This window comes from Bacillus rossius, chromosome 16, assembly GCF_032445375.1.
Source record: "Bacillus rossius redtenbacheri isolate Brsri chromosome 16, Brsri_v3, whole genome shotgun sequence".
Lineage (NCBI taxonomy): Eukaryota > Metazoa > Arthropoda > Insecta > Phasmatodea > Bacillidae > Bacillus > Bacillus rossius.
Window position 1 is genome coordinate 15,197,547 of NC_086343.1, and position 12,990 is coordinate 15,210,536.

General features: G+C 40.3%; 1 protein-coding gene across 13 annotated transcripts in view; it reads right to left on the minus strand.

Moving 5' to 3' along the window:
* LOC134540120 (ATP-binding cassette sub-family C member 5-like) overlaps positions 1–12,990 on the minus strand; it is a 103,890-nt gene that overhangs the window by 6,669 nt on the left and 84,231 nt on the right. For all 13 annotated transcript variants that reach the window (XM_063382642.1, XM_063382632.1, XM_063382635.1 and 10 more), the window contains 6 exons: positions 12,383–12,536; positions 9,945–10,073; positions 7,303–7,394; positions 4,713–4,897; positions 3,166–3,328; positions 1,070–1,253 (listed from right to left, as the gene is read on the minus strand). In XM_063382642.1, coding sequence (XP_063238712.1) covers positions 1,070–1,253; positions 3,166–3,328; positions 4,713–4,897; positions 7,303–7,394; positions 9,945–10,073; positions 12,383–12,536 — 907 coding nt within the window. The remainder of the gene's footprint in view (positions 1–1,069; positions 1,254–3,165; positions 3,329–4,712; positions 4,898–7,302; positions 7,395–9,944; positions 10,074–12,382; positions 12,537–12,990) is intronic.

Consider the following 12,990-nt stretch of genomic DNA (forward strand, 5'->3'; position numbering starts at 1 on the left):
GCCAAACAGACCACACTCTGCAAGGAGAGAAGGGAAGCTAAGATGGAGAATGTCTTCCAGTGTAGTTTTTGGATTCCCACTTACATGACGTGTTCATGTTAAAAACTTGAGCCATGTTCCATCACAGCCTAAACCCAATTTTTTTAATTTGAGTTTTGCATTTTATCATCGAGTTCATTAGAGATGAACACGTAAAATTAACATGATGCAGAGAAATTGAAGAAGAAACTATGCCAATGTTTGTGGTGAAGGACCATTCCAGAATTTGCCTGAAGTTATTTGGGGGAAAGTGCGAAAAATCAAAATTACTGGATCATGATTCAAACCAGGGTGTTAAAAAAAAAATGGGTGCATTACAAGTGAAACTTCACAGATAGAAGGAAAGGAAATTTGTAGGGTACACAAATATTTGAAACAGTTGTACAAGTGTGCTAGTAAACAAGCGTACAGGCATGGGAGTAGTTGTTGTTTACTTTGCCGCATTGCAAGATTGCTGGAAAACGTAAGAAAGAGCAAAACCACAGTCTCGGCAGCCACGGGCGTCGCAAGGATATATTTTTTGGGGAGGACTTCAATTGATTTAGTTGTTGAGGAATATCCATCCCCTGGGGAAAAAAGGGGGGGGGGGGGGGGGGAATTTGGGGTTTGAAGGTGCAAAAAGGTGGTTTTTAGGCATTTTTCTTTCCTAAATATTATAATTATAGTTGGTTGCAATATATAATTTATTTTTTTCTAAAAAATATTTTCAGAGAACAAATTTGTAAAAACACAGTTAACATAATCTGAATTCGGTATCGGACCTGATTTTGATTTTGCACGAAGATCGAATTGAAAAGTGCTCACACATTACACCACGACTGGACTAAATGCACCATGCGCAACATATGGGTTGTATCCCAGAAATCATATTTTTTAATATAACTACGAAACTAAATATATCATTGGAGGGGACGAAATTGAAGACTTTTATTATTGGGGGACGGGGGGGACGTAATTCCTTCCCCCCCCCCCCCCCCGTCCCCCCCCCCTCCACCCGGTTGCGACGCCCATGTCGGCGGCGGACTGGTACCTGACTGTCCCAGAGAACAGCACGGGATCCTGGGGAATGACGGCGATGCGGCTGCGCAACTGCTCAAGGTCGATGTCTGCTATGTCCATCCCGTCTATCTTGATCTTGCCGTCTGACAGCTCCACCAGGCGGAACAGTGCTGCCACCAGGGAGCTCTTGCCCGATCCGGTGCGGCCAACTATGCCTGAGACATCAGGAACAAAAAAATGCTTTCCCTCTCGCTCATCATAAACTGCGACGATCAAAAAAACATTCACTGTTAGGTGGATGTCCGCTCTGACGATAACAAATATGAAAGTGGGTTTGAATTTTCTACTTTCCAATTAGAAGTGTTAATATTTCCCCCGTGCACTTTATTGAGGTGATTCAGAAAATGCAAAAAGTGGTTTAAGATTTCTTTGTCACCATTCCCACACAATGGATCCAAATGGTAAAGCACACTCATGTTTAAATTAGCTACTAATAGCTACTAATAGACACCAACTAATAGAAAAAGCATGACTCATTGTCACGTTCCGCCTGGGCCGAGCGTGCAAGAACCGGCCAACCACAGTGCGAGAAAATCTTCTATAATATCAAACAGTATAAAGGCAATATTTACACTTTATAGAAAGTAAATATTTGAATCTCTTACCTAGTTTCTTTTAACACTTAGTAGCTTCCCTTCAATTGTTAAATATTGACTACATAACCCTGGTCCGAACAACTTGTATACTTGCAACAATCACGTGAAACAGGATGTCGTAAATGTACTGAGGTTACTTTCCCACAAATGAATAACCTAGTATAACGTCAAAACAATCTGCATACACAAATTTAAAAAAAAATACTTTTAGTGGCTAGCAATTAACTAGTTACTTCTGTTCAGGTTCTATGACAAAGAAGTAACGAAGCTAATTTGGTACGGGTCCTCGATGGCAGCGACTGCTCGGATATCACACCTGTGTGGCAAGGGCAGACCTTTACCAAAATGACTGTCGACTTGAACATAAGGTCTACCAGGTCATAACCATGAGGGCCACAGAGGTTAAGTGCCAGATTGCGTGCCTCTCACCAAGAAGGGATCAGGGTTTGATTATTGGCTGGATCTAACACTGATTTTTCACACGTGGTGGATTTTGCAGTGAGATGGTGAGTTTTCTTCTCAGGGTGAGCCTGTTTTCTAGTGGTATAAGTGGGACGGGGTTTGGGGGGGAATTATTTCTTCCTCCGAAATCCTAAATATCTATTATTCCTAAAAAAATAATTTTAAAGAAACAGTAGGCAAAGTGGTTATATCCCCCCCCCCCCCCCCAAAAAAAAAAAAAAAAAAACAATTCAATTCTTTACTCTTATCTTCTTCAAAGGCTAGTTTCCGTAAGCATTACTGAAAAGTCCAAAAGTCTAGAAGGTGACAGAGCATGGACTTCACTTGCACATATTAAAAACAACACTGCATCTAGGCACAGTAGAATAAGGTTAAGGCTGTACGTCAACCGTCATTTTTGATTTTTAGTTTTCTGCTGTTGCAGATATATATATCAGGAAATATTTTTTAAAATGTGACACATAAGCTAAATTTTATTTGTTTCCCAAACACAGAAAATGAACTCCAAACTCGAGACTAACTGACACAAAAAAAATATATATATCCAAAATGAATGCTTGCATACGATGGTGCCCATAGACTTTTGGGACCCTAAAATTTTGGAGAGAGGCCTCATCTGGTTGTCTGGGGGAGGATGAGAGGAGGGGGGATTGTGCATGGAATAGTCCTCAGAGAAAACAGAGGTTCGGAGGCCTTACCGTGAAAATCTGAAAACTAAACTCTTTTTTTTAAGCCAACCCAAAGATGGTTTTGCTAATTTAAGTATTTAAGAAATTCTGATATCACAGGAGCGTCAGCAGTAAAGGCCCGGTGTAGGGCACACATGGTCGCGGGACCCTGGAAAACCGCTCAGCTTGCCTGGCCCTGGAGCCAAATCTGCTTGTGTGACTTTAGAGACTTTATAAATCAAAAAAATGGAATCAAGCATATATCTGGCAACCAAACTGTTAAATACGCAAAAATTAAATAGCCTAACTACGATACAGAACAATTGGAAAAATAAACAAACCTATTTTCTCTCCATCGAGGACTGTGAAGGAAACATTTTTGAGGGCATGCGGCAAGCCCTCCCTGTATCGCAGGTAGACGTTCTGGAACCTGATTATGCCTTTTAGGGGCCAACTAGACGTGGGTTTAATCTTCTTGCCGCTTCCTCCTTCTGTTTTTAAACTCTAAAAAATAACATAACAGCTGTATTAAAACATTTCCATATTACAACACTGCAATTATATTTAGTTGGATGAAACTTGTATGAAAAAATACAAAAAAAAATTTTTTTTTTTTGTTTGCTTTAAACATGCCAAAACCACGCTAAACAATTTTTTTTTGAAATTCTTACGGTGACAACTGTCTCCCTTTCAACAATATTCGGCATTCTTGGGTAAAAATGCTTTAATGCATTGCAAATTAAATTTTTAGCTGATTTGTGAGATAGCCTTGCACCTCCATTCTGGAACTTCCCTCCTTGGGCGGGAAGGGGGTGACGAGGGGTTGACACGCACCTCAAGGTCTCAGTGGCACCTAGCCACAAGGTCGACAGCTGGTAAATGACTAGTCAAGACAATTTTTGGCTGTTTATTGTGCCCAATAAAAAAAATAACTGAATCTAGACCCTTGACACATACTGACAACTATCCCTATAATGCCAGAAGAGGCATTATATATGACCGGATGTGGAACTGCCTTTTACGATCTTGCAGTCTTCCAGTCGTGTCAGCTGCACAATGCCACAGAGAGGCGTCTGTAAACAGACGGAGAGGATTCGTCTACAAATGGAGGGTTGACAGTATGTAGTTACCTTTCAAGACAGTGTTACGACCCATTTGGAAACGGATGGCCCAATACATTCAATCGTTTCAAGATGCAGCGCCCATGAATGGGCAGGAGGCAGTAAGTGCGAAGCATCTGTAAACAGGCGTTTGATTTGACGACAGGCTGGCGGTGATTGTGTCGTTGGGCACGCTCTCGCAGCTGAAAGTCGCAGGTCTTGGAGTGAAAGCAGTTCCGGCGGGTAAAGGATGAAACGTGTCGAGGCGTCAAGTTTCGAGAGGTGACAAAGCGACAAGGCGGGTTGGCAACTGGACGACGACTCTTTTATAGCCCATCTGGCTGCAGGAGGGTAACTAATGGGGAAAGAGAGCAGCGCCCCATTGGTAAAGCAACTTGAGTAGGTGGTGTCAGGAGGAAAAGAAACTCTGGCTCCCTCCCATTGCATATCAGGCAGGACTTGGTGGTCCAAGGTCATGCAGCAGCACTGAGCTGGGCATATTTTGGGACGGTGACCGTTCAGCTTCACAATACCGGATGCTTACAGAAACGGACGGGCCGGCACCGTTGAAAGAGCTAGACTACATAAAAATAAAAGCTACACACTGGAGCTGAAGTAAGAAAACTTTACATGGTTCACCGATTGGCAATTCACGTATCGGCATTCCCAATTAGAGAACCTTTTCAAGTTATCAAAATCTAGAAGCAGGATTCCTGAAACAAACATGCACACTCATTCTCCCCAGCACTGAGTCATCATCACAGACTGTTCCCGCGAGCATGCCGCACCTCGTAATAGGCATTTATCCTCTCGACGGAGATGAAGCGAGCCTCCGTTTCAGACAGCAGCCGCGTGGTGTACTGGAACACTCCGCTGATCTGCGACGAGTAGGCGAGTGCCAACCCCGCCAGAGCTGCCGGCACTTGCCCGTGCAGGAAGATCACCAGGAACGAAGTTACGCACACTGTGCACACTGGGAAAACACTCACGCTGATCATAACTGTGAGGAGGAAAATATCAAAGTACAGATTTGAAAAGTCAGGGCACAGAACACTTTTAGAAATATCAAGTTAAGACTGTGAACGACTGCGACATATTATTTTCCTGAAATTTACTATGTATTTAACGGAGAGTATTTTGTATCACTGTCCGAAATTCCAACCAAAATTCATTTAAAGACCTATATTCTAGTAATTGTAATTTTGTTAAAATAGTGTTCAAACATCAATACTTTGATTCAAACCGTTGTCTGTAAAAACATTTATCGATTTATCGATTTAACTTTATAGTCTTAGAGTTTCCTACAATTTGATCTCCTCAATTGTTAAGTTTGATCTGATCATGAACTTGGGTTATTTTAATTATAGCACTGAGTTTAAGTCCAAGTACTTACATATATTTGGCAGTAAATTTAATTTCATACTGTCATTATTTAAATATGACATTTTGAAGGATTATCTGATTTACCGTATTGGTCCGAATATAAGGCGACCATTTTTACATAAACGAGAGATGCAAAAATTGGAAGTCGCCTTATTTTCGCACCCAAGACGTCAGAACCGCAAACATTAGTTCCAAGCTGAAAGCTACAGTAGAAACATTGTTTAACAAAACGTTCACGATTTTTTATATTAACTAAAACTTTGTTACCTCACACGGTAAAAACAATAAATCCACCTAATATTGCAGTAATTTACAATTGTTTGAAGTTGAAAATTAAAATATTTGTTCTTGAGTAAAAACGTGAATGTTGAAGCATCTCAAAATGGCAACCTTTTATTTCACAATTCATATTTGTACTTTGTGTACAATCGCGTGTTAACATTTACGGTAATTTATCTTCAGATTTTTAACTGAAATATTTGTACTAAAATATCACAGTTATTTTCAGAACGATTGTTTACGTTTACAAACATTTCGGATGTAATGTATGGAAATTCACGGCTGCCAACTGTCTTTCCACAATATTTCTTTGTTGTAAAACGAACATTGCCGAACACGCTCGAAGACGCCATATTAACAGGAATTTGGTACGTTGCTTCAAAAGCTATTTTAATAATCCACTCTTTATTTATGTAAAAACCTTTCATAATTATAATAGATTATTCTTTCAAATTCATAGAACAGACTCTCTCTGTCAGAGAGTAATATGGACAAATATACGCGGTCACGTAACCGAAGTTATTCATGGCCGTATGCTTCATCATGTCAGCTAGCCACTTGTTTTGTTCCGGCAAGATGCATTATTTGTTTGCTTTTTTTACGTTAAACACACTACTAAATAGTAATACACCTTGTTCTGTGGTAATACGTAGCTTAAGTCAAACGGAAAGTTAAATGCTGTATTTTAAGAGTGATAAATAGCCATTGTAAAAATTTTAAATTCGTAGATACAGTAAACTGTGAAAAATCAACAATCACACATGGGTGGAACGGCGGGGAACGAGCTCTAGACAAATAAACAGCTCTGAAGATGACAATTATGCAGCTTCATTAGAGTAAACACGAAAAAATTTCTAGTGTAATATTTAAAAGTGTAAATATTTTCTAATTGTTTTCTTTTGACTTTTAGGGTAGGCCATTCAAACTTATTTTAAATAAGTAAAGTGATAAATATAAATTAATTGTTATACATAAATGCAAAAACGATTTATCAACACAAAATGTATGTCTAATGAATTTTCACATTAATTTCTACCAAAAATTATTTTTACATTTGTTTGGCCTCCTGAAACTGCAGGTCGCCTTATATTCGGGGTCGCCTTATATTCGGGCCAATACGGTAGTTAGTTTTTTGGAGCTGATAGAATTGAGCAATATTAGTTAGGATCCTTATAACTAACTTAGCTTAATTTGAACCAAAACATATTTGTTCATATTTTCTATTGTTTAATTATGCTTAACTATTGGTGTAAGGTACGGTGTTCACATAATATGATCAAGAAAACATTTATCTTAAAAATTTAGATTTGATTTATTTGAAATAATTTTTCATTTTGTTATTTCATGGATCCCTTTTCATGCATACTTAAAACTTTGAGCGTCAATTCCAAGAATTAGTTGGTTAAAATTAATTTAATTACTATCTTAGGAGAATACACTACAGTTTTAACCACTTTTATTATTAAAAAAAAATTAAAACTTTAATTTGTGTCACACATGACGAGAAACTTTCAAAAGTTCACATGCTAATTTATGGTCTAGAAAATTTAATTAGAAAAATTTTAAAAAAATTATAATTAATGATGGTAAACAAAATATGTTTTTTTATTTTAACATGCCGGGTAGTACCAATCTGGCAACAGTGGTAACCATTTACTCTGTACTGCAATTCAAGCTCAGCAAACAGCTTAGGCTGCAACTGCCACGTGAACTCACCGGCTAAAGAGTCGACTCGGACTGCGAGCCACCTCATGGCAATAGAGGAGAGAAACAAGCACGTCGTGTTCTCGTCGAACATCTGCATGAACCTGGAAGCACAAGCAGCACTGCGAGTGAACTAGGTGGTCGTGAGTGAACTAGGTGGTTCAACGCATTAGTCCAGAGCAGGGTCTCTCAATAATCACTGTGTGTCACAGTGAGCCAGTGAGCCATGAGGTATCTACAGGCATGAGGTGGGGAACTAGTGTGTGCTGTAAATAAGAATATTACCATACATAATACCACCGCATATTTTATTTTATTTTCATTTAACGTAACAATTATTTTAAGACATATTGATAAAAAATGTTTTAAGCTAGTTGTGTGCTAAAACACCGTTTCTGTGACTGGTTGAACTTCTTTGAAGTACGTCTCTATGTCGGCACACAAACCACAGCAATTTTTTTGTGAAAGCAAACACGGCCCGCCAGCCAAAAAAGTCTGTCGTAAGGGGAGTTTCCGAATCGGCGTACGTTTATGTCTTAGGCAACGTGGATGGGCACATGGACCCAGCTACCGACTCTGTCCCAGGGCTGTGACGTGACCCATGTGGAGCTAGGCTCAACTTCCCCCCCCCTCCCCCCCGCTAGCACTCACTGGCCTGCTCTCAGCCGCGGGCACGCTTTGTTACTGCTCGTGGGGTCTTGAGGCGCCCCACACACCACCGTCTCTGTGCTGGGAAACTCGTGGTCGAGAATTAAGTGCTACGTGTCTAGTGAATATTGAGCTTTATTGGCACTGACACGTACACTCAAGACGCACAAAGAAAACAGCACATAGTCCAGGTTTCTTGCTGACCCGGACACCGCGTGGCCCGGCTCCGAAAGTATAAGTCCGCCGATTAATCTAAAAATTCTCCGGGGAGCTTTAATTAATTAAGTTAAACAGTCTGCCGCCGGGGTAGGCCTCGAAGGTAGATTAAAAAAGGTTTAAAAAATAGTTACGATGGCGGATGTTAACGGATCGGTTACAAGCAGAAGTTGAAGTCGACGAGGTGCCGAGGTGCGTCCTACCCCGCACGGCGAACGGAAGAGACTGCCCCGGGCCCCGGGTGTCATGGCCGCAGGAAGTGCTGAACTTAACGCTAGTACATTAATATTAAAGACAGTTAAACATAACTATTAAAACCTTTTAAAAATTGCAAGTTAGTTAAGATTATAGTATTACATATTACAGATATTTAAGAATTACATTATTTAAAAAACATACAGTCTCCACTTCTCCAGTTAGGGTGGGCGCCGAAAGGGTTTGCGCAGTGCGACCGGACACACGCACACACGCACTTGTTGGCGGGAGGTTTGAAACAGAGGGTGTCGGTGGGAGGAGAGGGGGTCGGCAGTGGCGTGAGGCACATCGGGCTTAGGGAGGGCGTAGCCCTGGTTGACGTCAAGACATTGGCTTCTTTTGCAGAGAGCAGCCAATTACAAGGATGTAACTACAGATACAGGCAGCCATGTGTAACATGAACCTTCAGATATTTTTGTCAAAAATACCTGCCCCTAACATTATTGAATACTATAGTATAATAAAATTAAAAGTATTTTTTAAGTGTATAAAAATATTCAACCAAGAGTAAAAAATATCATAACAATAATGTTTAAAAAACTGCTCAAATTGATGGTTAATATGCTTCAATCCAAAAGAGTGTAGTAAGTGTTGGACTAAAGGTATACCAAAGGTCAACCAAATAAAACTGCAGTTTGCAACCAGCAGTTGGAAGGAGCATGGTAGGGGCAATGGTAAGACATTGGGCCCACATTCTGGAGGACTCTGTCCTGATGTCTATCCTTCCTAATTTCCTGAAATAACCCCACGAAGATGCTGGGATGGTTTCTTGTAATAGGCCATAGATAATTTCTTCCCCAATATCCATGAATTGTGGCATCTTTAATAACATTTATGCCTGCCAACCCTTTTTTTTTTGACCCCTTGCAGTTATGGTTGGTCATATCAAAAACTTATTGAAACAAAAGATTTTGGCATTACTACTATGAGTTATAAAATGATCAAACAGATGTGATTTATTATGGGAGTTAGAACGATTTTTCTGTTTTTTAAAAAACCTTCCCCATTTCTACCTCTTTAGTCAGATATTGCCCATTAACGAACTCAACCAAGATTTTCTACTACTACATATATTGTTATGTATAAGTTTGGAAATGAATTGTGACAAATTGTGACAGTTATCATGTCCAAAAAAATGTGATACATATTTATAAATATATAAACTTTTAAGTTGAGGATGGTTTTGGTGTCTAGGGACCATGTAATGAAACACTATGTAAAAATTTTCTGGAAGCCGCACCATGGTAACTGCTAAAATAGGTTGTATTTCTTTGAAATCAAACCTCAAATGAACCACAGAAATTAATCTTTAAAATTATACATAACTATGAGGTGTAAAACCCTAAATGTTTCCTTTCTTTCTGTATGAGATTAGTGGAGCGAGTATCCAAAGAAAATACACTGCAATTTGCAGCAGAGGTGAAACGTTTGCAGCAATTGTTTGATGCTGAAGAGATATAGGCATTCAGGAGTTGTTAAAACTGGGTGAACATCATCACTGGTGAATAACAATATAGAAATGTTTGGAGACATACTTTTCTGTGAACTCTCCTTCCTTGTTGAAGGCGTGGATAGAAGTAAGTCCTTGCACGGTTGTGCTGACCCAGCTGAATATTGGCGACCGAGATACCGTCTCCAAACGCTTCAGGTCTCGCACCGCCACCCTGTAAAATCGAAAAAAATAAAATTGCACGTTACCATTTACACACAACCAAGCAACCTCTACAACCCAATAAAAACTTGATGTTGAACACACAGGATTATTATTCATCTTTGAAGTTTAATGTAAAGGTGATGTACCAATCTTAACTGAACTCAAATTGCTGCTTTCCACTGCCAAACTGGTATAGATAATTTATTGCTACACTGGGCCACCAACAGGTTTCTGAGGAAGGGACAGGGAGAAAGCTTAGGGAAACAAACAAATAACTTGGGTCCAATCCCTTTAATAAAATTAAAAATTTGAAATTATAAACAGACAAAGACATGAACAGTACACTGAACCTCGGGGTAAAGAACACTCTGCCCATTTGTTACGAAATATTGTTGGATGTACACTGTTCGCTCTATGGTTTGATATTAGAGCATTCATACCATTATATCTTAAGTGCAATTTTTGTACACAAAGGCCAACAACACTATTAAAAAAAAAATATATATAAACTATTTTCTTGAAACTTTTTTTGTCCAATAAAGAAGTTTAAGAATAATGTGTTAAACCTTTAAAAAACAATTTCTACTATTAGCGAAGAAACCTGCAAACAAATAAAGTTGAAACAATTTGAAAACTTGCCCTCCTGGAAAGTTACAATTTTTGTGACATGGTGTCCCATACCTCCAGGTACGATATATGTTATTAATCACTTCATCTATAAAAAATGCTTATATGTAAATTTCGCACAAGTTTTTATCTAACAAACTGTTTTATATACCACAATAGCTGATGAATTTAGCATTTTGTATTGGTTATGATAATCATTCTTGACCCCCTTACTGTAATGGTACGAGGTTATCACACCACCAGAGTAAACTCTGGAAGGAAGGGGGATGAGGAAAGAGGGTAGATTAGGTAGGGGAAGGTCAAGATCGAATTGGGCGTAATTTTGGATCTTCGGATCTTCGCACTTATCACTTAAGTATTGCCTAATCTGGGGAATCATAAGATGTACTCAGATACTACTCTCATGACTGTTCGGTTTCTTAAACACTATTTATTTTCTTTGACACGGATCTGCACTCTACAGTTTCAGTCACTATATGCTCCTCTCTCTAGCTTCGAACCGGAGATCCCCAGCGTACGCGACTCCAGTACATCCTCAATAATTTGGTATGCAACCCACTGGTAGTCTTTATATCTGGCACTCTGAAGTCCGTCTCTTCAACCATTATTTCTCTGCTCTCGCGCTCGCTACCAACATCACTCTGCTCTCATCCGTTGCTTCTGCACAGGTCCAAGTGACCTCTCGTCACCTGCACTCGGGGCCAGTGCTATTCCTCCACAAAGAGGGTAACTGCTGAACAGAAAAACACCCGCCTCGCGCGGTGGCTGCCAGAGGGAAGGTGCGACAAACTCAAGAGCTGATGATGCGAACACACATATCCCACGCCCGGACTACCTTACAAAAGACCCTTGATGACATCTGTCAGTGCTCTCCCCAGTCGCTGGGGTCGCTGTTGCCCATCACCGTCCCATTTTTTTGCCCGTGTGCACCGGGAACGAGTGAGTGGTAGTGCAGAGAATGCATCCAAGTGCAACAGCGAGTGCAACGGATGACCCGAGGGCCTGCAGTGGTGGCAACCCACATTGCATCCAAACAGAAGTGCATCCTTCAAACACGGCAGGCACTATTTGAATATACTTGTATATCTTTGTAATCAATCACTGTGTAATCAATATGTGCCTTGTTATTAATGTAGTGTTTGCGTGAGCATCTTTTCTTGTAACAGGTTGAGGCGCTCAGTCCCGCTCGCTTGCCGCGCACACGCACTTTGCGTGCGCACGGGAAAGAGGTCTGCAGAAGCCCAGAGAGGGCCGGGCAGTCAGTTCCCCTCCACCCCTCGTTGCATACACCTGTGCTCCGCGGGAGCCCCGGCCATGCCGTCGTTAGCCTTGCCAACAGCAGCAGTACGGGACCGAGTGAGTGTGTCTGTAGTGAACGTTGACTCCAGAGAACCAGCGATTCACTAGTATTGTTTTCCGCGAACATAGGCAGGGCCTCTCGTCCACGGCTAGTTGTCCGTGCACGGATACCACCAACGGCGTATCTGCCATGAACTCGTGCCTTGCCTAAAGAACTGTCACGTACTTCGCTTAGTTGTTTAGTCGCAGGACTGGATACACATATGTACCCAGTGCTTTGTGCACTGTGTACTCTCCGCCTGCGAACTGCCAGAAAACTCCAGAATGTTTAAATTTCTTACAGCTCAAAGTACGCAACGTTGAAAGTTAGGGACAGCACACTGACTCACTCACCTGAATATCTTGCTGATAAAGTAGTATACGACTGCGAGAACCAGCAACGGGATGATGAACCAAGGGAACGCCAGGCAAATGAACATGATCGCAAACACGATGGTCCAAATGTTCTGCAGCATGCTCTCTATGTTTATTGGCAAGCGTGAGTCCACTGGAACCATAAGAAACAATTTTTCTAAATGTCTTATTTGGGTAAACTACTGTATTAGTTATTACTACTACTTATGTCCCACTTGGGACACCACTTTATAGTGGTTACTACAAATTTCTTTGGACACTCCGTGCACCCTAGCTAGAATAATGCCCTACAGTTGACCCCTATTTTATGAGTATAACACATGTCTAATCATATGCACATCTATGTGTACACAGTATTTACGTATGTTTATAATTGATATTAACACTCCAGTATAGTTACTCTGTGTATAAGAAAAGATAATAATTAATTTAAATATTCGTCCTATCCTTAGTACTACTATCACTGTAATAACCAGAAGAATGTTAAATATGTAATTTTTTGTTGTTTAATATGAACTTAAACATACCTTATTAGCAATAGGAAAAACACATAATACAATAAACATACACAATACAGCGCATTACAA